The 25,892-nt window shown below is 40.2% G+C and overlaps 1 protein-coding gene across 1 annotated transcript in view; it reads left to right on the top strand.

The window, feature by feature from the left end:
• MRPS9 (mitochondrial ribosomal protein S9) overlaps positions 1–25,892 on the top strand; it is a 131,431-nt gene that overhangs the window by 101,261 nt on the left and 4,278 nt on the right. Inside the window, exons 5-9 of the mRNA XM_056556105.1 lie at positions 67–146; positions 13,017–13,105; positions 17,377–17,452; positions 23,062–23,230; positions 24,577–24,685. Of these exons, the coding sequence (XP_056412080.1) occupies positions 67–146; positions 13,017–13,105; positions 17,377–17,452; positions 23,062–23,230; positions 24,577–24,685 (523 nt within the window). The remainder of the gene's footprint in view (positions 1–66; positions 147–13,016; positions 13,106–17,376; positions 17,453–23,061; positions 23,231–24,576; positions 24,686–25,892) is intronic.

Raw genomic sequence — 25,892 nt, forward strand, 5'->3', positions numbered from 1 at the left:
ATAGACATAGCAGCCTAGTTCTGATTCAATAATGCCTCTGTTTAGTAAATGTTTTTTTCCCAACAGCAATTCAGTGGGGAGAGGACAAGCGTCCATTCCACTTTCTGTTTTACACTGGGAAGCAGGCGTTTTACTCGTTACTGCACGTGAGTATTTTATGTTGTATGATAAATTGTGCGAATCGCACACCAAAGCGTTACATTACACCAGGGACTCCATCAAATAGACTTCCAAGTACTTCCAAGACAATAAATAAATGCCTTGAAAAGCTTATTGGGACAGATTTCATGGTGATATTGGCCAGAGAATTCTTATCAGACTTTGCTCTGCTTGATCATTATTAAGTGTTCTAGGCTTCATGTGTTATCTGTGTGAGCTTAGGTCAGGCAGGTCTTGCATATGTTGTGTATTGCATATGCTTCTACTTTGAATATATAAATTACTTGGGTGTGAGTGTTTTCATGCTCAACATGTCATTCACTAAAAGTTATTGGGGAAGATTCATCAAGACAGTTTTCACGAGGTGTGACTTGGCATTGATTTTCAGAAGAGCATGTGCCCAATTGATAAATGTACGCTGCATGGGGGAGATGTACTAGGGGCATGGCTTGCTTGGAGCATCACTAATAAGAAATCTTCACAGAATTTGGCCTAAATCAGTAAGAGCACTTATCATACTCATACTTTTATGATTTGTTCCATTTTTGGAGTAGACCGGTTTGGAAGTGGGTTCTTTATAGATATGTTAAAGGAAACCTGCCTGGTACCTTTGGGCCTCAAACACTTGCCCCAGGACCTGACAGTCAGGAGAACAGAATTCCAACACTGTTCTCCTCAGCATAATTTAAAGGGGTTATCCAGGGATAGAAACACAGAGCTAATTTCTTCCAAAATAGGGCGATTTTAGATTACGGATTTTGTACAAAAAGTTTTAGATTTGTTTTTAAGCGGTACAAAAATATAAAAGTATCTAGCCATGGGTATCAGTTTAATCGTATTGACCCACAGAATAAAGAACACATGTCATTGTACAGTGTGAAAACAAAACCCTCCAAAATGTGCAAAAGTGTGGTTTTCATTTAAATTTCCTCCCTAAAAAAATATTTTTTTGGGTTCGCCGTACATTTTATGGTAAAATGAGAGGTTTCATTACAAAGTACAATTGGTCTAGCAAAAAAACAAGCCCTTATATGGGTCTGTAGATGGAAATATAAAAGAGTTATGGATTTTAGAAGGTGAGGAGGAAAAAGTGAAAACGCAAAAATAAAATTGTCCTGGTCCTTAAGGTGAAAATGGGCTTGGTCCTTAAGGGGTTAATTGCCGTGAACCCACAACTAGTGTAACAGTCATCTTGCTGTGCCCTCTCCCTCCAGTTAGGCCTGTTTGAACACCATAGGCTCTCAAACACTACTGTCTGGACAAGAGAGGGTGTGGTAAGCTGACTGTAAACGCTTGATGTGACTGTAAAGTGATTAAACTTTGTTTTCAGCGTTCTGTGACATCACAGATGGCTCCTGATCGGTCAGGTCTCGGGGCCGGTGTGTGAGGTCCCTGGGACCGGACATATTCCCTTTAATTAAATTCTTCTCTCCCATCTTCTTGCAGCCTATATAGATGAACTATCAACAGTCCCTGTCCTGTAGCTCTCTTAATAGTTTAAAAGAGGGGAGGCATGCTTCCATCCTTTACCTCATACAAGGGAATTTTCAGCAATTTGATATTTAGCTTTCTGAAATTATTATAAATACAGCATTTTTAATGTACTTATATAAGTACATTGGAAGGAACAGTATTATATATGCAATGTTCATGTGAACTTTAATGTGTTTTTTTTATGGAGGGAGGAGAAGTAAGCCACTGCCAGACAGCTCTGTCAGTGGCTTATCTTTCTGAAAACAAGAGTCGGGTAATTGAAATGCAACATGCCCTAATCCTCTCTCCCCCAACATCATCTGTCAGGCGAGAGTCAGCAGGCCACCATACTCTTTAGACAGTCAGCAGATTCAGTCAGTATGCATATTGGATGATGGTTGTCTACACCCACTTTTTTGGCAAAATTGGCCAATGTCATATGTATGGTTTCTGACCTCGAGGAAGTTAATTTCTATTGCTCTGTGAGATCTTGTTTTGCAAATCTTTAGTTTTAGGAGTAAGATGCCTTAAAGTCTAACTTCACTTGATAAACCCCTTTTATAATCTAAAAAGCATAAAATATCATCTAACCTTATGAAATCCACTTTCTGTGTTGTGATGTCTTCTTCCCAGCGGTTAGTGGACCTAGTCTATATACACTGGCCATTTCATTAGAGATGCCTGACATTTCACGATTGGAGCCTCCTAGTATGGAAATAAGACCATAGAGTGCAGTATAAAAACAAGTGAGAAAGCTTTCTGTAGTTCAGTTTCAGTGTGAATCCACACACAATCCATTTACCCTTCAAATTTGAAAATTCTGTAATCTGAGCAACAGAGAATGAGGCATGCTGAAGCTGGGGGCAATATTTTAATACTGGGGTTATTTCATGCATTATTGTTGACAGGATACTGAGAATGGTAGGATATAGAAAAAAACATCCAGCAAAAGGGAATCCTGTGGATGTAAACAACTCATCGACAAAAGGGGTCAGAGGAGGATGTTAAGAATTGTTCTGATGAACAGCAAAACAGAGGCAAGCAAACTGTAGCTGACTACAATACTGGTACTTCAACTAACATGTCTGAATGGACAACTTGTGGTTCCTTAGCACAGATGGGCTATAACTCCAGTGGGGAAAAGAGTGAAAATTGGATCACTAAACTGAGCAAAACATTAGCTGGTCCGATGAATCCAGATTTCTATTGCACCATGATGATGTTAGGGTTTAAATTTAGCTGAAGCTGCAGGAATCAATGAATCCTCTGATTCCTGTGGATGGTGGAACAACACATTAAATAGGACAATGCACCATGCCGCAAAGGTTGTATACTTAGGAGTTGGTTACATGACCATTCCTAGCTTTTCTGGACCTCACCGTCTTCAGATCTTAAACCTATAGAGCATCTCTGGGATGGGGTATGGGCTGCTGAGAGCATGACAGTACCTCCTAATTTTACAGCAACTGAAGCTATCCTGTCCACGTGGGCCAATGGGCGTGGTTTCAACCCATTGTGAAATCTATTCCACAATAATTTGCCAAATGCAGTCCAAGCACTTCCATTAATGTCCCAATTGTCCGTCAAGTTTTTTTCGATTGGGTAGAAAGACTGCATTATTGTAACTGCCAAAAACAGTGGAAACCTGATAAAAACTTGTTGAAGCCAAGAAATTTAAATCCTTAAAGGAATTGTCTGAAATTAAAAATAACAAAAATATTTTCTTGTAAAGCCAAGGAAACACTGTAGCAAAGCAAATTATGCCAAATGTGACCACCCCCCCCCCCCCAAGCAATTATTTTACCACTTTGTTTGAGACCAGGACAGCCCAATAAACCTACAGTACTTGTCATGATCTTGTTACATTTTATAATCCTCCCAGTTCACTGCCCCTATCATGATAAACCACCCCATGCTTTTATTTTTTTATTACTTTTAGTTTTCTACCTTGATATTGCTCTGTATTTTCTGCTCCGTCTGTGCAGAACTGGGAAGGGGTGTTACCCTACAGGCGTGACATCATCTGAAGCCATACAGGGGAGAACTTCCTCCCTCACTCCTACACTGCTACACACAGCCCATAGCAATTCAGTGTGTGAGATGAATTATGATTGGCTAAGGCTGCACACCTCCCCCTCAGCTCTCCAGACTGCATTTGCTGATTTTGGACTTTTTCCCAACCAGCAGGAGTCCAAAGTCTGTGCAAGAGAGGGGGAAATGTGCTCTGGACAAGTAGGGAGTCACCTAGTGGCAGCTTTTTTTAAACACAAATAAAACATAGAAAACTTAATTTTGTTTAAACAAAGTACATTAGAAAGATATTTTTTCTTATTTACCATAAGGAGTGCAATAGCAAAACTTAGTTTTAATGAGAGTGCCCATCCTGGTCACATGACACAGTGCCTGAATAAAATGTGTTTAGCCCACACTTCTCAATTCTAGTTCTTGTGATTGGTCGGGTTCTGAACATTCTCTCCAAACGATAACAACCTTTTATAGGTCTCTCTTCTTTTATGACGGTCTTCATTAAAGTCTTTGACATTGCTGCTGTAGTGTAATAGTCATCTCAGCCTAAGCTTTAGCCTGATACAGTACAGTGGAATCTCCAGATTGGTCCAGTTCAGGTAAATGAAACTGTTGGTAAGTGGCAAGTCACATCAAAAGCAAACTTTTCAGTTTTTGCCTAGACATTTGAATGAACTATACTATACATAATGCTACTGAGCATTCCTCCAGTTTTCACATTGCAATTCCCTTATGTATTTTTAATCGTAGATAGTCTATGTTGCTAAAGATGGAGGGGAAAAAAATGTCACTTCCATTAAGCCAATCTAACAGTCCTGTTTCCACCATAGATAGACTTGATCACACTGTAACCAGTGGACTGTAGTGTACTCATGAGCTTCAAAGGTTTCCCCTGAGGATTTGATCTCTTCACAGGCTCAGTGACTCCTTCTTGTAGCAAGAGCAAATCTGTAAGCTAATACTCTTCTAATGGAGCAGATTTCTGTCAATCTGATTGGTGTACATTTTAATTTCCATCCCATAGAGGTGTAAATGGATATTTAAACCATGCTATGTCTTAACCCTTTTTAAATTGTAAGGTAGTTTAGATTGTTACCATGAATAAAGTCCTAATGGGAATGCTGGGTAGAAAGTATATTGTCCTGATCAAACTTTGCTTGAGTCGTGAAGTTGTCACCCATCTCCCTGCCAAATGTTATTATCCTAAGCACCTCTTGGCTATGGTGTGCTGCAGCTTTATTTTCTCTAGGTTTTTATGACGTCTGGGGTTAAATGCTGTAAAAGCTGCAAAGCAAGGCAAACCGTTAATACACATAATGCCGAATCCTTTAGGCGCACAAGTGTGATCATTTTCTTAAGCCACGATGGCTGGATAGTTTTAGCCATGTCATACATGGCTTATATTTTGTCCTGGGCATTTTTGCCATATAATTATGTACTTATGAGAATAGCGCTGTGGTATATATGAGCGTGTACAAGGTCTGTACCTTTTCCCTTACTAGACACCTAAATGTGTATATAATATGTTTTTTTTAATGTAAGCTCTGTTGTTATCGTTGACCTTGAGCAAATGAGTTTTTGTGCCCTGGCAGAAATGAAAGGGGTGATAAATGCAGAGTGTGCCTTTGCTGAGTAATGGAGCCGCAGCACACTTTCCACAGAGGTTTTCTCTCCTGCTCAGCCTCCGGCAGCCGCAGGACCCCTGCTGTTCATTTAAATAGGTATGTCAAATCTGCCTGGAGATGCCGCCGGTTTGATCTGTGGTAATATTTGTGAAGGTTCCATATGGACTTGAGCCCCCCGCAGTGCTAAGAAATAATGTACAACGCTTCATGGTGCAGACGCAAATTTCCTCTGAAAAAGGATGCAGTGCTGCGTTTTAGCTGTCGGAGTGGATGATGGAGAGGACGCGCTAGGCCTGTCAACTCGTTACACGGATGGGTTGCACGCAGCGAGGCTGTGGAAAATCTGTGCCTTTTAACTTTTCTACTTAATCACGGTTGTAGCATTGCCTTTAGACTGTATGCTACATTAATTCTCTTCCTGCCTTCCGCCTCTCATCCCAAGTTTCATAGAGAAAAAAAAAAATTAGAAAAAGTCTAGCATGCAGGTCTTGTCGAGGCCTTATCAAACAGCTGTCATCCCACAAGCCATTTGCATTTGTTTTGGCTGAAACAGAGCAACCCAAGGGCAAGATGTGTTTGTTGCATTCCATCATAATAAAGAAATTACACATTTTGGAAGGAATAAAGCTTTTATTTGTAGTGCTTGTGCTTCAGAACCATTTAACCCTAACACCTCTAAGTATAATGACAATAGTGAAAGCTTAAAAGTGGTGCAGGCATTTAACCTTCTGGGATTTGTGATATCAGGTCATAGTTGCAATAAAAAAGAACAACTTTCATCCTTTTCTTGTCCCTTTATCCAAGTTTTCTCATACATTTAAATGGGTACTCTCATTAAAAAATTTTTTTTATTAAATACTTTGTTTTACATGATTTTTTACATTTGTAAACCTGGCCACTAGGTGTCACCCTATATGGCTCAGGATTACTTCCCCCCCCCCCCCCCCCCCCTTACGTTGATCACGCTTGGGCCAACGCTAGCCGGACAGCGTGGCACAGTATGGTCAGAAATGCGCGTTCACCTGAATGAGGAGAGGGAGATGCAGAGGGGTGGGGATATTTAAATGTCACGCGCTGTGCACGCACGAGCGCTGTGCTCTCTCTCTACCTGTTTCCTATACAGGCAGAGAGAGAGCACAGTGGTTGTGCGTGCGGCGCGCAAAATTTAAATATCCCCACCCCCTTGCATCTCCCTCTCCTCATTCATTGCAGCGCGCGAGCTGCAGGAGCGAGAGTAGACTGGCGGAAGCGAGCCCCGGCCAGGCTTCAGATGATGTTGCACCTGCTGGGGCCGCCCACTTCCTGCCCTCCCCCATAGAGCTCAACTCTGAGCTACTGAAGCTGATCTACAAAAGGTATTTTGGGGGGGATTCTGACAGAAATAAATACAGGGATAGATGTAGTTAGTGTCAGGGACAGATGGGGAGGGGGATCAAGGAAATTTAGGTTAGTGATAGCTACTCTTTAAGAGTACATGTTTAAAGTGTGTGTGTGTAAATACTGTACATATGTAAAATTTTATAGAGCCATGTTAATCAAGATAGGGCAGGGATAATATTTTGAGTAGAAGTGACCAGACAGATAAATTGGCTTATTAAATGGCTCTCCCTACTGGTAAAGAGAGGGGAGCCTAGAGCTCAGGATCACTCTTTTATTACATCCATATGCCCCAGTGTAGCATATTCACATGGTTGATATCCTGAAACAACCCCTTTAATTCCAATACCCCATCCAAATTCATAAAGGTAATGGAGCCTGAATCAATGGTTCTTATACGTAAGTATAGGTTCTGCCATTTTTCTAGTGTACTTGGTGAATAGTTTATATGCTATTTTCAAGCCCTCTACTTGTTGTCAGTGAATGGAAGCTTTCTTCAGCCAGACTATATCTACCTAACATGGTTGTATGGCTCATTACATAAGAACTCTTAAAGGAACATTAAAGACAGAAAATGCCCTAAAAAATTAAGTATCTTTGCTCTCTCCTCTAAAGGGGCATTCTGGAGAAAAACCAGTGAGGGGGGATAGTCTAAGAATTTAGCGCCACCTGGCACGCATTATTAGCACCACATATTCAGATACTTTACACATGATTTTTACTTTATGGCATCTTCGTTACCAATTTATTTAAAAGGTGCGTGGCCTACTGTGTTGTGCATTTTACCCTAGATATTCAAAGGTTTATCTCCATTGCTGGCGCACAAAAGTGTCTCCATTAATATTAGAGTTGTACTGGTGTTAACTGCAATTCTGCAACAGTGGCTTGGTAGTGTAAATTTTATAATTTTTTTAAATTATTATTTTAATATTTATTTAAAAACGCTTGTATAGTCTTTATTTTTCACACTAGTCTTCAAAACAGCTCCCTTTTTTTTCTTCTTCTGGTTAAATGTAAATTCATGTTCCTTAGACTGTTCTACAGTTTAACTTCAAAACAAATATATATATGTACGTCCCGGTTGCACTCCAGGAGTATGGGGTGCGTTCACAAGCAGAGTGTGCTTTATACCTACTGAGTTTAAACAGTTATCAGCATCCAGGACTAATGCTGGACAGCCATATGATAGGCAATATCCTACATTAACCCTTCAGAACCCTGGCATCAGATTAGGGCTCTGACTATAAAGGCTGTCTCAACATAGCGCCAATTACATCAATCAATAATGCTATGCTATGGCATAGCATTAAAAGCCTTTGGGATTGAAATATTTGTAATAGACCCGGATATATACTTAAAACTAGTGATACAATTAGCAGATAATGATATTATTAAGAGGCATGTCTCTTTGTAAGTTTGGGCTGTTGCTGGCACAGCAGCTACTTAACAAGAATTTGATGCTTTGTGACGATTCCGCCTTCTTTTACTTCATAATAGTGAGTGGTGGTAAACCTAATGAAATGGGGTGTTTAACACAGTTTTTAGGCACAGGACAAACTTACTCCAGGCACCACTTTTTAAAATCTGGCGCAAGTCTTTGAATATGTCCCCCAATGTTTTTAAATCAACTGGTGCCAGGAATTTATACAGATTTGTCAATAACTTCTATTTAATAACCTCAAGCTTTTCAGAACTGATCAGATGTTGTATGCACTGGAGGAAGTTGTGTAGTCTTACCAGTCTGAAATGGTGGTCTCTGCTGCCACCTCTGTCTGTTTCAGGAACTGTTCAGAGCCTTAGAAAATCTCTATAGCAAACCTCTCTGGACAGTACCTGATATGGACAAAAGTGACAACAGGAAGCACCATGTCTGACCGGAAAGAACTTGATGACTTCCACCAAAGCATATAATAGCTGATAAAAGAAATGTTAAGCCTTCCAGTATTTATCAGCTGCTGTATGCTCTAGTTAATGGTCTTTTGCTTCTATTTTGTCTTTTAAAGAAATCTTCATGTGTCCCAGGAGATTAACCATGGTCGTCGTCCTCCTCATTGTCCTGTATCTAGCTCTAAGACAGCTGGATGAAGTGAAGATCAGTAAAAGTACATCTTAGTCATACCCCAGCCAAAAATAAAACTAGTCAGTAGAAAACTACCTTTGTCCTTGAAGGATTTCTACCAGACTGTTTCATCATGTAGAACATACAAGGGCGATTATATATCCTTTTAAAGAGTCACTGTCATTTAAATAAACTTTTGACATATAGTCCAGGCATGTAAGAAGTTGCATGGGGTCTCACTCCTGAGATCTACTGCAGTTGCAAGTTATAAACCTCTAATGTGCATGGCAGCACTCTTCACTCCCCAGTCGGATGCTCTGTCCAATATTTTCACTCCATAGACACTTGGGTTAAAGTGACAGTCACTACTGTAACTTGTGGTCACAAACTTTTAACATGTCCGAACAACACAAAAGTTTGTTCAAATGACAGTGACACTTTAAAGGGGTATATATTTTTTTTAATCAACTGGCTCCGGAAAATTAAAAAGATTTGTAAATTTCTTCTATTAAAAAATCTTAATCCTTCCAGTAGTTATCAGCTGCTAAAGTTCAGTTGTTTTCTTTCTGACAACAGTTCTCTCTGCTGACACCTCTGTCTGTCTCAGGAACTGTCCAAAGCATTAGAGGTTTGCTATGGGGATTTGCTCCTACTCTGTGCAGTTCCTGAGACAAGCAGAGGTGTCAGCGGAGAACACTGTTATCAGAAAGCAAAGAACAACTTGACTTCAGCAACTGATAACTACTGGATGGATTAAGATTTTTTAATAGAAGTAATTTACACATCTGTTTTAATTTCTGGAGCCAGTTGATATATAAAATAAAAAAAAGTTTTTCCCTGGAATACCCCTTTAACCTGTTAAGGACATAGGGCGTACCAGGGTCCCGGTGTTTAAAACGGGGTCACACTGGGTCGGTTCTGGCTGCTATTCATAGCCGGGACCCTGGGCTAACAGCGCGCGGCACCGATCGTTGTGCCTCGCGCTATTAACCCTACAGACGCGCCGATCAAAGTTGATCGCCACGTCTGAAAGTGAAAGTAAACGCTTCTCGGCAGCTCAGTTGGAAAGCGTTATGCTTTTTAGAAGCCCAATTTTACGTATTTAAAGATGATAGATTGGGATTCCCCACTCAAGACCCAACTCTCCCGCCCCTGCAGTTAGCATCTCCCCATGGCTGGGCATTTAAATGCTACATGTAAAGTACCTTTTCCCTGCTGGGCTGCTGTAGAAAAAACATGGCTGCTAGAACCTTCCTTAGTGTTGAAACCTGTTGAGTATTTCAGCTTCTGTTCCAGCACAAGTGAACTTTACCTCCTTTAATATGTGCTTGGACCACCATGGGACTTTTGAGTAGTTGCATGTTGGGAGCTATGTATGACCATATGTGTCTTTTTTTTATTTTTTTGTAATTTCTGAATAGAAACTAGTTACCAAAGCAGGCCAGGGGGCATCATTGTTGTGTACCTCTGGGCTCTTCGAGGACACCATAGTGTCTTCAGAATCAAAGCCTCATGCAACAAAAGTTGGGTGTTTGTGGAAATGCTTTCTGTAATGGTTTATATATATAGTAGTAATGTGCAGCACACCGGAGTAAACTTAAAGTGCTTTATTCCATGCTGTACATAAGCGACGTTTCGCCAGCCTCACGCCAGCGTGAGGCTGGCGAAACGTCACTTATGTACAGCATGGAATAAAGCACTTTAAGTTTACTCCGGTGTGCTGCATATTACTACTATATGAATTAAGGAACCAGAGGACCGTGGCTCCAGCATGCGTGCACCCTATCTTCGGTTTTTCATTCTTCTTGATGTGCTGCTTGTATTGGAACTGTATATATATATATATATATATATATATATATATATATATAATTTTTTTTATCTGTTTAGAATAGATTAGAAATAACCAATAGCAACATATGTATGCATTTCAAATGGAGTCCTCTTCTATATGAAGAATGAGTAAGGAGTTTTTACAGTGTATTCACTGGATCCTCTCTTGTATGAATGGAGACAATATAACACACTGAAATAAACCCTAACTAGCCGGAACAGTAAGATGCATAGCACTGTGCAATCTTTTATGTGACAATAAATGGCGTTTCGGGAACTACTAGCACAGGTTTGCCAGCCTCCCAGCATTTATTCTATAGTTCTGTCCATTTGCAGAGACCTTTCTGCTCACCCTTGACTTTATAAATAAGTGTTATCATTTATTTAGTTGTGTTTTACAATATGTCTGGTATGCTCCAGTGACTTGGGGAGTGTAGTCTGAATCCAGTGGTAACCCAGCTGTGAATTGGCAGTGTTTATAAATGGCACACGGCGTTCTGGGTAATGTGCTCCTGTAGTCTTGTGCGTGCTCCTCGCCTCAGCTGGTGTTTCATGAAGTGACAGTCTCATTGCTCTTCTGTCCTCTGCTCAGTGGAAGGTTTGGCTGTGAATAGCAAAGCGCTTTTGACTACTATATCTAGGAAATATCACTGCTATTAGTATTCATTTACATACTGTTTAAACCCCATTTCTGGCCATTAGAGAATAACTAGGATGGATAACAATGTGTAAACCTGCCTACCCTTTACAGAGCAGCCCATCCCTGTGGTTACAACCACTACTTTCTCTCTTTATATTCTTATTGTACTTACTTTTTTGTAAAAAAATAAATAAATAATAATAATAATAATAATAAATAAATATCTACAATTAAGCTCTTTAGTGAAACGCATCAGACTTTCAACCTTGTACTGCAGAATCTTCAAATAAAGAAATAAGACGTTTTTACCTGCAACCAACCTAGTGCCGGACCTTGTTCTTTTCTTTACAAGTGAGGAGGCGGTACCGGCCGGTCTGCGGCACAGGTGGTGAGGTAGGCGTGCGCAGGGAGAGCGACTCACAATCCAGCCTTCTGATATATATATTTATCCCCAATCTAAGGCTGAATATGAATACAATACAAAACATCAAATGTAGGTCTCATTCCTGTTGGTTTATACTCGTGCTTAGAGGCCAAATGAAAACTTTTTGCCTATGGAAGTTTTGTGTCATGCATGACATATACCTGTATTATTACTTCATGAAAATAATTTTATATACAAAAATCAAGCCTGATTTAAAGGGGTACTCCGGTGGAAAACACATATATATATATATATATATATATATATATATATATATATATATATATATATATAATATAATTATTATTATTTTTATATATCAACTGGCTCCAGAAAGTTAAGATTTGTAAATGACTTCTATTAAAAAAAATCTTAATCCTATCAGTACTTATCAGAGGAAGTTGAGTTGTTCTTTTCAGTCTTACCACAGTGCTCTCTGCTGCCATCTCTGTCCATGTCAGGAACTGTCCAAAGTTCTCGACAGATCCTGACATGGACAGAGATTACAGCAGAGAGCACTGTGGTCAGACTGAAAAGAACAACTCAACTTCCTCTGTAGTATACAGCAGCTGATAAATGCTGGAAGGATTAAGATTTTTTAATAAAGGTAAGTTACAAATCTGTTAACTTGCCACTAGTTGATTTCATAAAAATTGTTTTCCACTGGAGCACCCCTTTTAAGGCACGTTTACATGTTGATACTTTTTAGTATCCCTGAAAATAAGGTAGTATCCTGCATTGCGAATCTTGCATCTGGAAAATCTGCAGATTTTACTGCAGCAGCAAAAAAAAAAAAAAAAAAAACTGCCAGCAAAATGAGTGCAGAAATAGATTTTTGCTGATTTTCCCTATTGCCTTCAATGAAGATCTCCATATCTGATAAATTGTCAGTTTTGTTGACTGTACAGCAGAAAAGCTGCAGATTTCCTGTAGAATTTTAAATTGGTACTCTTATTAAAACTCTCATTAAAACAAATTTTTGCTATTGCACTCCTTTTATGGTAAATAAAAAACCTTTCTAATGTACTTTGTTTAAAAAAGAAGTTTTCTATGTTTTATTTGTGATTAAAAAAGCTGCCATTCGGTGTCTCCCTACTTGTCCAGAGCATATTTTTCCCCCATCTTTTGCACAGACTTTGGACTCCTGCTGGCCTGGCAGAAGTCCAAAATCAGGAAATTCTGAGGCGTGTGTGAGCAGCCTTAGCCAGTCATAGCTCATCTCACACACTGAACTGCTGTGGGCTGTATGTAGCAGAGTGAGGGAGGAAGTTCCCCCCCCCCCCCCCTGTATGGCTTCAGATGATGTCACATCGGCACACTTAGATAATGTGGTGATGTTATATTACAATGAAATGTTACAACCATGCCTGGCTTTAATTATCTTTATCTGTTGGTTTTTAGGAGGCACATGCAAAGTTTCTATCAATTCGTGCATATGGAGAAGAAGTTAGGAGAAAAGGATTGAGTGCGGAAAATGAAAAAACAGTCGTGTAGGTTTTTGGAAACAAAAAGAATTACATTATTTCTATTTTCCCATAAGCAATTATTAACAATTCAAGTATAGCCATAATTGGAGTTGCAGATCATCCATTGTAGTTCACCTTTCCTAACAAAATAGTATAGAGTTTTCCAAGTTGGATGGTACTTAAATAAAGATGAACCATTAGGTACATAGTTAAAGGGGTTGTTCAGGGAGGGAATAGTTATTTTGATGGTTTTGTAAGGTGATTTAATAAAACATATCAATATACAGCACTATTCCCATAAAAGCTGATCCATAATCTATGCTTGGTCCTAGAGCTTCTTGCTTGCTCTTATTAAATCATCTTTTAACACCAGGTAAATTTGTAAGTTTTGTAACGCTTTGTATTGTGAAAGGTTTGGTACAAATGTATCTGTTCTAGGCAATCTTGTCTAAAGTAAACACTGCAGGTTTATCCATTTGAACTACACTCCTCTGCACTGTAGCAAATCCTCTGGATAGGAGAGATACTGATGCTAATCTTTTAGCTCATTAAAGATTGCCTAGATGGATGCAGTTAGTAAACCCATGACTCATATCAGTTTTAGGTCTGTAGGGGGTTTTACTCTCCTTTTCTGCTGGTTTATAGATCTCTCCCACAATATAGAGTTTTACAAAGAGGATGCAGCTAAATAAAAAAAATAATCCATAAAAACTTGGTTGAAACAGTAGGTAATTTTCTGATGACACACTCCCTTTTAAAGTGGTACTCCAGAAGGAAAAAGTTTTCATATCGACCGGTGCCAGAAAGTTATACAGATTTTTATATAATTTCTATTTAATAATCTTGAACTTTTCAGTACTTATCAACTGCTGTATGCTTCAGATGAAGTTTTGTAATTTTTCCCAGTCTGACTACAGTGCTCTCTGCTGCCACCTCTGTCCATGTCAGGAAATGCCCAGAATATGATCAAATCTTTATGGCAAACCTCTCCTACCTTTCCTACTAGAAAGAATTTCACAACTTCCTCTGGAGCATACAGCAGCTGATAAGTACTGGAAGGCTTACAATTTTTAATTTCTGGCACCAGTTGATTTGAAAAAATGTTTTCTTCCAGAGTACCCCCTTTAAGCTTTTTTTTTACAAACCATGGACAACCCCACAGTTCCAAATTCAACGTGGCCATATTTCTCCTCAACATACATCTATTTTTGTCCGCCATTCCACTGAATAAGATTAAATTCAAAATGGGAAAAAAGTTACATGGCACTTATTGTGGATGTAATATGTTGGTATTACAGTGTGTCATTTGATGTGTAAACACTTCAGATTATCTGAGTATTGAAAGCACAGGCCTGAATGTCATGAAATGCACAAAAAGTACCATAAAACAAAATGCATGGTCAGTTTTAGGGCATTGTGTCTGTGGGCCCAATTGCTAGAAGAAAGGTTGGGCGTCTCTCCCCATGTACCATGACCATCCATTTCAACTCAGATATTGTTTATTTTTTATTTCACACAAGAGGTAGTCACGGAGCATTCACCTAATGATGTGTCGGTAGAATAAGCTTCTTCAAAAGGGAGCATCAATCCATGCAGGGAGGCGGCAGATGGGACTGGGGGTAGTGTAGACGCCTGGCCACGGACCGATTCATGACACTAGGCGCTTTGTCAGACCGTTGAGACGTCATCACGTTCACTCCACGTCTTTAACTTCTTCCCAGGTACCTGAGAAGAAGTTTAAGACGTGGAGTGAATGTGATGATGTCTCAGCGGCCTGACGAAGCGCCTAGTGGCGTGAAACGGTCCGTGGCCCGGCATCTACACTCCCCCAGTTCCATCTGCCGCCTCCCTGCACGGATTGATGCTTCCTTTGGAAAAAGAAGCTTATTCTACGACACATCGGTGGGTAAGTGCTCTGTGACTACCTTTTGTGTGAAGTTGACTATTTATTTCTGCTATTCACACGTGTAGCACTATCCTGATTGCTCTAGGATATACCTGCCCCATTGTTGCAGTGACCAGAAGATTACAGGTTACTCAAGTACAACAGTGCCAGATTCTTTTTCTGCTTCAAGGTGTAATAATTGTTTGTTTTATTTACAACAATAAAACTGTTAGGAGTATGCAGAATATACAGTCATGAGCGTAAATGTTGGCACCCCTGAAATTTTTCTAAAAAATGAAGTATTTCTCACAAAAAAGGATTGCAGTAACACATGTTTTGCTATACACGTTTATTCCTTTTGTGTGTATTGGAACTAAACCAAAAAAAGGGAGGAAAAAAAGCTAATTGGACATAATGTCACACCAAACTCCAAAAATGGGCTGGACAAAATTATTGGCACCTTTCAAAATTGTGGAAAAATAGGATTGTTTCAAGCATGTGATGCTCCTTTAAACTCACCTTGGGCAAGTAACAGGTGTGGGCAATATAAAAATTACACCTGAAAGCAGATAAAAAAGGAGGGAAGTTCACTTAGTCTTTGCATTGTGTGTCTGTGTGTGCTACACTAAGCATGGACAACAGAAAGAGGAGAAGAGAACTGTCTGAGGACTTGAGAACCAAAATTGTGGAAAAATATCAACAATGTCAAGTTACAAGTCCATCTCCTGAGATCTAGATTTGCCTTTGTCCACAGTGCGCAACATTATCAAGAAGTCTGCAACCCATGGCACTGTAGCTAATCTCCCTGGGCATGGATGGAAGAGAAAAATTGATGAAAGGTGTCAGTGCAGGATAGTCCGGATGGTGGATAAGCAGCCCCAAACAACTACCAAAGATAGTTTGCGCTTACACTGATGCCCCATGAGTCTGCAGGACAGCTTGAATATCTGTCGACATTTAAATGAAATGAAAAGCTATGGCAGGAGACCCAGGAGGACCCCACTGCTGACACAGAGACATAAAAAAGCAAGACTACATTTTGCAAAAATGAACTTGAGTAAGCCAAAATCCTTCTGGGAAAACGTCTTGTGGACAGATGAGACCAAGATAGAGCATTTTGGTAAAGCACAACATTCTACTGTTTACCGAAAATGGAATGAGGCCTACAAAGAAAAGAACACAGTACCTACAGTGAAATATGATGGAGGTTCAATGATGTTTTGGGGTTGTTTTGCTGCCTCTGGCACTTGGTGTCTTGAATGTGTGCAAGGCATCATGAAATCTGAGGATTACCAACGGATTTAGGTCGCACTGTACAGCCCAGTGTCAGAAAGCTGGGTTTGTGTCTGAGATCTTGGGTCTTCCAGCAGGACAATGACCCCAAACAAGCACCCAGAAATGGATGGCAACAAAGTACTGGAGAGTTCTGAAGTGGCCAGCAATGAGTTCAGATCTATATCCCATTGAACACTTGTGGAGAGATCTTAAAATTGCTGTTGGGAAAAGGCGCCCTTCCAATAAGAGAGACCTGGAGCAGTTTGCAAAGGAAGAGTGGTCCAACATTCCGGCTGAGAGGTGTAAGAAGCTTATTGATGGTTATAGGAAGTGACTGATTTCAATTATTTTTTCTAAAGGGTGTGCAACCAAATATTATGTTAAGGGTTCCAATAATTTTGTCCAGACCATTTTTGGAGTTTGGTGTGACATTATGTCCAATTTGCTTTTTTTTTAATCCCTTTTTTGGTTTAGTTACAATACACAAAGGGAATAAACATGTGTATAGCAAAACATGTGTTACTGCAATCCTTTTCTGTGAGAAATACTTAATTTTCTAGAAAAACTTCAGGGGTGCCAACATTTACGGCCATGACTGTAAAGGGCTTTGGTGCTCAGAGTAGTGTTTGGGTTATAATAGACAGATTCCACTGATAACATCATATAATGTCTCAGTTGCTGATACATGTGTATAGATAGTCCCTTTAATAGGGCAGATTCAGTTGTATGGCATATGTGAAGAAAAGTCCACAACATAAAGCTGGGAACATTATCTTGAGTTCCCCAATATCTTATTCCTAGAATCAGCTGCTGAAATTTATTTATCTCTCAACTAAAAATTTCCCTCAATATATGAAATTTAATGAAGAAGAAATGCGCTTAATGTTACACCTTTCCCTTTGAATATTCCTCTTTTAGCACACTGCTGCCTCTTCATGTCCCTGATATCAGTGAAGCAGAGCTGCTGTTTTTATAGAAAGGTGCTATTTATAGGCAGCAGTTGAAATTGTGATTTTCTACAGTGTTGTGGTTTGTCACCGCGCCACAGATGCCAATATTAGTGATATCAGGTGATGCGTCTCTAATTGCCGGAATAATTAGCGAATGCGCAATGCTGTGTGTTTGTTCTGAACAGAGACCTCTCCGGGAGAAGATGGGTGATTAAGGAAGAACTGGAGAACCTGCTCGTAGAGAAGCTGTCTGACCAAGATGTAAGGAAAGTCACTTCTACATCAGTGTAGGAATGAAAATGATTACAGAATATGTAACCTTTCACTTTTATGTACGATATACAGTATGCACTAATGGCATTATTTAAATCAAGTTTTTACTATACACGGTTTTTTCTTTCAATAGTTTTTATTGAAAGTTTTTAACATTACAATAATTCCACTGACCATTGTCCCCTTACACAACTGAGCAGAGTGGTTAGAGAGCTGGGCAATTCTCCGCAAAGAAGGGCAAACGATAAAAAACAATCATAAGCACATTAGTCAAAATGCTTGCATAGCATAGGCTAGCACTTACTAAAAGCTTTGCATGTAGTAATGTTTCCACTGTGCTCCCATATAGTGATAATGTCCCTTTGTGCCTCATACAGTAATAATGTTCAACTGTGCCCCCATACACTAATAATCTCCTGTTCCCTTATATAGTAATAATGTGCCTCTGTGCCCAGATGCAGTAATAATGCTCCTCCCCCTGCTTCCCATATAGTAACAATGTTCAACTGTGCCCCCATACATTAATAATCTCCTGTTCCCTTATATAGTAATAATTTGCCTCTGTGCCCCAATACAGTAATAATGCCCCTCCCCCCTGCCTCCCATATAGTAATAATGCCCCCATATAATAAAAAGGCTGCTTTGTTCCTCCATATAGTAATAATGCCCCATATAGTAATAGTGTAAAATGGTGACTACTTGTTATGCTTTTGCCATGTAATATCGATTTGTGCTTAAAAGATTAAGAGAACAGTCAAAGGGGATGTCCAGCCCCACAAAATGTTTAAGGGCTTGGGATAGCATACTTGACCTGCTGCATGCATCCCAGCAGTGCATGATTCCTTGAAAAGCCACCATTATGGCCAGTGATTGGCTGAGCAAGCATTTTCCTGTGTGTTAAAATAAAGGCGAGAAACCATTCTAATCCAGGACTGGGCACTGTCAGGATAGACGTGCCAGGGAATTGGGGCAGGTAAGTTTTTTTTTTTGTTTGTTTTGTTTTTTCCCCCTTACATTTTGATGAGCCAGACAACCAGATTAATGGATTTCTAGCTTTAGTACCAACAAAATAATGGGATCAGTTGTGTATGCTTTAAAAAAAAAAAAAAAAATTGTATAATTTGCAATGACTGAATAATTTTGAATTCCATGAGTATTCTATTGTATAAGAAAGGCTTACATTTTTGTGAGGCAATACATATTTAAATTATGTGCTTCAATGCTTTTGTTGAGATCCCTCACCAGCTATGATGCTCTCATACATCACCTGTGGAGCTTTTGGGCTAGACCCCTAAGTTTTAGCTAAGCTTACAAGCTGTGAACTGCAAGACTCTTCCCTATTGTGAAAAACATAGGAAAAAGGCTCAGTGACTATTTATTGAAACTAGATGCTACATGTGGTGGAGCAGAATCTTGTGAGGATTTCATTCTCAGATGCCTCCCTCATCTTTAAATACATATTTCCAAAAATGACAGAGCATCACTTCTAAAAATTAAAGCTAACTGTACTGGTTCCTTGTTTCATGGTTTTTACATTGATGGTGTCACTTTCAGAGTAACACACTCATATGCTGATGGCATACTGCTTGTGAAATTGTTACATAGTTTTGTACAGGATCACTGTAATGATATTGAATGTTAAGGAATTTAAAAGCTATGGACATTTGAATGTATTATTTATTCTTGCATTGTACTTATTATGGTGAAAAACAAACACTTATTTTAGTTTCCCTTTTACAGCCTCCAAAGTTTGCTGTGAGTTTTCCTTTTCTCTACACTAGTCTACAGCCCATGCAATTCTCCCCTAAAAACTGACTTTTAACTGCTTTCCTCTTTATCTACAAACCTGTGTGAGCTGCCTAGGATTATTGTTCTGCCCACAATCTTAACTAGTGTCTAACCCCATCCCCTCTCTGCTGATATTTTTTACACTGAGAGAGCACTAAGTCTGTCTGACAAAGGTATCTGTCTCTGAGTAACATAGTTTATATGGTTGAAAAAAGAACAAAGTCCATCAAGTTCAACCTATAACCCTAATGAGTCCCTACTGAGTTGATCCAGAGGAAGGCAAAAAACCCTCATACTAGAGGTAAAAATTCCTTCCCGACTCCAAATATGGCAGTCAGAATAAATCCCTGGATCAGCATTCTATCCCTATAGATCTAGAATCCATAACCTGTTATGTTCTTACTCTCCAAAAATGCATCCAGACCCCTTTTGAACTCTGTAAAAGAGTTCACCCTGACCACCTCCTCAGGCAGAGAATTCCACAGTCTCACTGCTCTTACAGTAAAGAACCCCCGTCTGTGCTGGTGTAGAAACCTTCTTTTCTCTAAACGTAGAGGATGCCCCCTTGTTATAGATACAGTCCTGGGTATAAATAGATCATGGGAGAGATCTCTGTACTGTCCCCTGATATATTTATACATAGTTATTAGGTCTCCCCTAAGCCTTCTTTTTTCTAAACTAAATAACCCTTATACTGATCATTTTTCTGGGTACTGTAGTCCTCCCATTCCCCATATTACCCTGGTTGCCCGTCTTTGAACCCTCTCCAGCTCCCCTATATCTTTCTTGTACACTGGTGCCCAGTACTGTACACAGTATTCTATGTGTGGTCTGACTAGTGATTTGTACAGCGGTAGAATAATTTCCTTGTCGTGGACATCTATGCCCCTATTGATGCACCCCATGATTTTATCAGCCTTGGCAGCAGCTGCCCGACACTGGTCACTACAGCTAAATTTACTGTTAACTAAGACTCCTTAATCCATTTCCACATCAGTCGTCCCAAGTGTGCTCTCATTTAATACATAATCCCAGCCTGGATTTTTCTTCCCCATGTGCATTACCTTACATTTATCAGTGTTGAACCTCATCTGCCACTTCCCAGCCCAAGCCTCCAACCTATCCAGATCCATTTGTAACAGTGCACTGTCCTCTATAGTGCTTACCGCTTTACAGAGTTTAGTAGCAGCATAGTTCTCGCATATAGTGCAGGGTACCTTGTCTCACAACCAGTAAAAGTAGATGTCTTACAACTCTGTCACCTACTACTTTGTTTCCTGCCTGAATGATCTTCTTAGCTGATTTATGACCAGATCAAAGTTCTTCAGTAGAGAAGTGAGAGGGATGGACATGGTGCCATCAGGCAACCTTTTTTGATGGATTTCACTCTGAAAAAGACAGAGCAGTCTGCACTATATGGGATTGTTCAATGGATTCAAAAAAAGGTTAAAAATGTAGGCTTTGATTTGGTGTCGGAGGCATATCTTAGAATTTCTGACACAGGTTTGAACATTGCATGCCAACGATTTTTCCATGGTTTTAGATGCATTTAATCGTTACAAATGAGTTTTCTGCACAGAATCTGTGTCACTAGGTTTTTTTTTTTCTGCATGTGGATTTTTATATCTGCATTGAAAAAAATCTTTATCATTGTAAACTGGTGTAGAACCTATTGAAAAAAATAGGACACTAATAATAGAATTCTCTTTAAAAAAAAACATGTCATGTAAAATACGCTTGTGAAACTGCATACTCGGTAGAGCTTCACTACTCCTACTCCTGCCATTCCTTTTGATTATAATTTGAGGTGCTATATATCCATAAAATGCTTTAGCTAACCCTATGGGAGGCGAGGTCTGCTATGCTCTGGGCCCGCAATGCCTCTTTGGCTCAGTCCCTTACCCCCAACCACACCCCACCCTGGACCGTTTGGGACTACACCCAGAGTGTTTACTAAAGTGTTTATCAATATACCGCACCACAAATTATCATCAAAGGTATGGCTAGACTAGGTGTGTGACGCCCCACTGCTCTGTGTTTTGCTTCACAAGCTGTTTAACAAATGCCCTTTAAAGTAGCCATATACTATACATAAAAAAGACTGATACACATGTAGGATTCCACCAGAGGAGTCCTGCAATGACTTCTTCCCCTTATGGTGACATTAAGTAAAATAGATGTTGGCCAAAGAGGTATTTATGCTATCCTGATGTTTGTGATGGCAATAATAATGCTACAGACTACACTATTCTTTCTGTCATTCTTTCTGTCCATAAGCAAAGGAACCCAAATGGAAAAAATTACAATGTAAATAAAGCTTTTGCAATACATAGGATAGACATTACATGAACCGTATATACTCGAGTATAAGCCGAGTTTTTCAGCACGATTTTTCGTGCTGAAAACGCCCCCCTCGGCTTATACTCGAGTGAACTCTCCGCCTGTCAATCCCTTCTCAGTGGTCTTCAACCTGTGGACCTCCAGATGTTGCAAAACTACAACTCCCAGCATGCCCGGACTGCCCGGATATGCTGGGAGTTGTAGTTTTGAAACATCTGGAGGTCCGCAGGTTGAAGACCACTGCGCGGGCCTTTTCACTGGGGGAGCCCTCTTCTCCGCTCCGGGCCCGCCCCGGACTAGTGATGTTGCCTTGATGACGACGCACAGGGATGCGCATGAACGTCCCTGTATGTCGTTGTCAAGGCAACGTCACTAGTCCAGGGCCGGGCCCGGAGGACGGAGAAGAGGGCCCCCCCGGTGAAAATTGACAGCCCGGAACGACTAACCCTCCCCACTGGATGGTTCCTGCAGCATAGATGGCCCGGACCAGCTCACCCTTCCTTCCCATCGAGGGGAGGTGAGTAGAAAACTAAAGGGGGGGGGGGGGGGGGGCTGGATGATGACGAAGGTCGCAGTGGTCTTAAACCTTTTCCTGGGTTTTTGGGGTAAAATTAGGGGCCTCGGCTTATATTCGGGTCGGCTTATACTCGAGTATATACGGTACTTGAATAAATGTATATAATTATTTCACCTGTTAAACAAGTAGACTAAAGATAGAAAATCTAAGAGTTTTATTATGAAAGGTTAGACTTATCCACTTGATCTCTTCACTGTGATTCCAACAGGAAGAGCACCTTTGCAAGGATGAAGGAGGTCAGGTTAGTGATGACATAGCATCCAGTAAGCAAATAACTTACAAATGGCTGAGTAGAATTTTTAACAACTTTCCAGAAGACGATGGCTCATGGATTTATAGACATTCATTATTTATTTTAACGGAACTTCTGTACCAGTAGAAAATTAAAAAGGCGCATGCAGTTTTAGTTTTATTGTTAGTATATGTTAGCTACATTTTGGCAACATAAGTTCCTATAATAACAACCACATCCCCATAAACAAAGAAAGTTAATTGTTTAAAGAGATTAAAGTCTAATAAGGTCTTAAAGGTGGCAAAATTTCATAAACGCCATTTGTAGAAAGTGCCAAAAGAAAATGCAAATCAGCTGGCAAGTGGAGAGAAATTCTTGAAGGCTCATATAATTTGCAGAGGTTTGTGACAAGATTTCTTCAATTACAAATGAGTAGCTTAAAACTGCTTTGATTCATTGTTGTCTGCAAAACAGGTCCCAGGGATTTTGTGGAGCATAGAATTGTATTGTCTCACACTGTTTAAAAATGAACATCCATATGCCAAAGTGTCAATCTGACAGGGAATGTCAATGAGAGTCCTGCTTTGCCAAGCTTCAGCCTAGAACTATAGAACAGGCAATTACACTGACACCTCCTAATGAGTTTTTGTTTGCCTGCAGTACCTGTATTTTTTACAAACGATGGAACGTTTGGTGAGCCTGCCACACAGCAGCATCGAGCAGGACTACATCCACAGATACTGCAAGAATCTTGAAATCCAGTCCAAAAAGCAGATGGTTAATCCTCTGCAGTATGACGAGAATGGAGTAGCGTTCAGCACAGGGGAAGGTAACTACATTACCATATAAATTCAAAAGTCAGTTTTTTGGGGTTGTGGTAGTTTGTTATTGTGACTATCCATAAGAATTTATATTGAAATATTAAGGCAAATTCACACTTCACAGATTTATCAAGTACAATGCATGGATGGGGATTTCAAAACCCCTGTTGAAATATAGGGGGATAAATCTGTATGGTATTTATGGTATAGTGTGGATTTTCAAGGTAGATTTTACAACGTATAAGGTAAAAAAAAATGCTGGTGTTTCCAAAGATTCTTTCCAGATTTTTGGCAGCAACAGCTAAGGTAACCTCTCATGATCTTGATAAATTTTATAATCCTCCCAGTTCACTGGCCCCATCATGATAAACCACTCCCTTTCTTTATTTGAATTATTTTTTAGTTTTCTATCTTGATATTGCTCTGTATTTTCTGCTCAGTCTTAGTCACATTCACAGCCTGGGACAGGGCGTTCCCCAGCAGACGAGACATCATCTGAAGCCATACAGGGGAGAACTTCCTCCCTCACTCTGCTACACACAGCCCAGAGCAGTTCAGTGTGTGAGATGAGCTATGATTGGCTAAGGCTGCACACACTCCAGACTGCATTTCCTGATTTTGGATTTCTGCCAGGCCAGCAGGAGTCCAAAGTCTGTGCAAGAGATGGGTGGGGAAATGTGTTCTGGACAAGTAGGAAGACACCTAGTCGCAGCTTTTTTTTTTTTTACACAAAACATAGAAAACTTCTTTTTAAACAAAGTACAGATTTTTTTATTTACCATAAGGAGTGCAATAGCAAAAATGAGTTCTAATGATAGTGCCCATTTAAGGTTCATTCATCCTGCGGACATTCCGCTGGCTGAATTCTGCAGTGGAAATTCCAGCAGATTCTTCTGCTCTATGCACACTGGGGAATTACTGCCACAGAATTCCACCAGCAGAATATACATCCACTCAAAAATAGAACATTTTTATTCTTTGGCCAGAATTCGGACTGACTGCCCTGCTGCAATAGCAGATCTGTCATGACACCCACGGAGGAGTAAAGGTCTCAAGCTGCCATACAACAGATAGGCTCCCTTGATCATGTGACATAACATGGTGTATAACTGGTTTATTGACGCTGTCAGCTCTGACAAGTGCATTTACAAGGTTAAATACCTGACATCGGAGTTTACTCCATGCTGGCTATTGATGGCGGTTGTCAGACAGAGATCCCCCGACAACCAGCAGTGGACAGCAGATTGCAAAGAAGGGAGACACCAAGTGGAAACAGTAGCCATTTAATTGTGTTCTTTTTTTTCTGTTAACATGTAACAAAATATCATCAAGGCATGTATGTTATCATTTTCAGGCAAAAGGAAAACCGCAGAGGCAACAGCTATAGTACGGGACCAGGGAAAAGGAAAAATTACTATAAACGGAAAGGAGTATTTGGATTTTTTTACAGTACTTCAAGACAGGTAAAGATGCTGTACTTGTTTTATCTATGAGTCAACATACTGTGCATGAAAATGTTCTGAAATAATATCAGACATCTTATCCCCTATAATTTTGTGCAACATTGGTGATTAGTTGTTTTCAGTATGACCAATTTATTGTTTCTGTAGAGTTTCATTCTGGTATGGTTCAACATTAAATTAGAAATGTGGAGGTTCACTATCCTGGAAAATGGCATTGTCAAAAATGGCATGTCAAAAGTTTTAATTGGTCAGGTCTGGGTGTTCAGACCCCCACCTATCCTTAGAGCCGAGAGAAGCATCGGCGAGTGATTCACTCTCTGCCTTACTGCACTTCTTAGTCTTACAATGGAGCCAGTCTCCTGCAGAGAGACAGAATAGACAGAGAGCAAAGGAGTATAGAGCTTAACCCCTTAACGACCATGGATGCCACCACCCCAAGCCCCCCACCCCCGCAGCTTGATTGCGCGGGGGGGGGGGCGATCCACTTCTGAGGTAGCCGGAGCATTTACATCTGCTCCTGTGTCGGCTGCTGTGCTGTGAATGATAAAGCCTCGCAGGACCAGGCTTTATCAATCAAGCGCAGAGCACACAGATCAATGTGGTTCTATGGAACCACATTGATCTGTATGAGGAATTTAATGATTCCTCCTTAACCCCTTAACGACCACGGATGTAAATGTACGTCCTGGCTTGGCGGTACTTTGCGCACCAGGACGTACATTTACGTCCTGTGTATGACCGCGAGCATCGATGCGGTGCTCGCGTCATACACGGCAGGTTCCAGCTGCTATCAGCAGCCGGGGACCCGCCGGTAATGGCAGATATCCGCAATCGCGCGGATGTCCGCCATTAAACCCTCAGATGCCGTGATCAGTATAGATCACAGCATCTGCGGCAATGTGCATGTTAAAATTGATGATCGGTTCGCCCGCAGCGCTGCCGCGGCGATCCGATCATCTGTATTGGCGAACGGAGATCCCCTCACCTGCCTCTGTCCGTCTCCTGCTCTGGTCGGAGATCGAGCAGACTAGAGCAGAAGATCACCAATAATACTGATCAGTGCTATGTCCTATCCATAGCACTGACCAGTATTAGCAATCAAATGATTGCTTTAGATAGTCCCCTATGGGGACATAAAAAGGTGTAAAAAAAAATAAATAATAATAATAATTTGAAAAATCCCCTACCCCGATAAAAATTTAAATTG

This window comes from Hyla sarda, chromosome 2 (assembly GCF_029499605.1).
Source record: "Hyla sarda isolate aHylSar1 chromosome 2, aHylSar1.hap1, whole genome shotgun sequence".
Lineage (NCBI taxonomy): Eukaryota > Metazoa > Chordata > Amphibia > Anura > Hylidae > Hyla > Hyla sarda.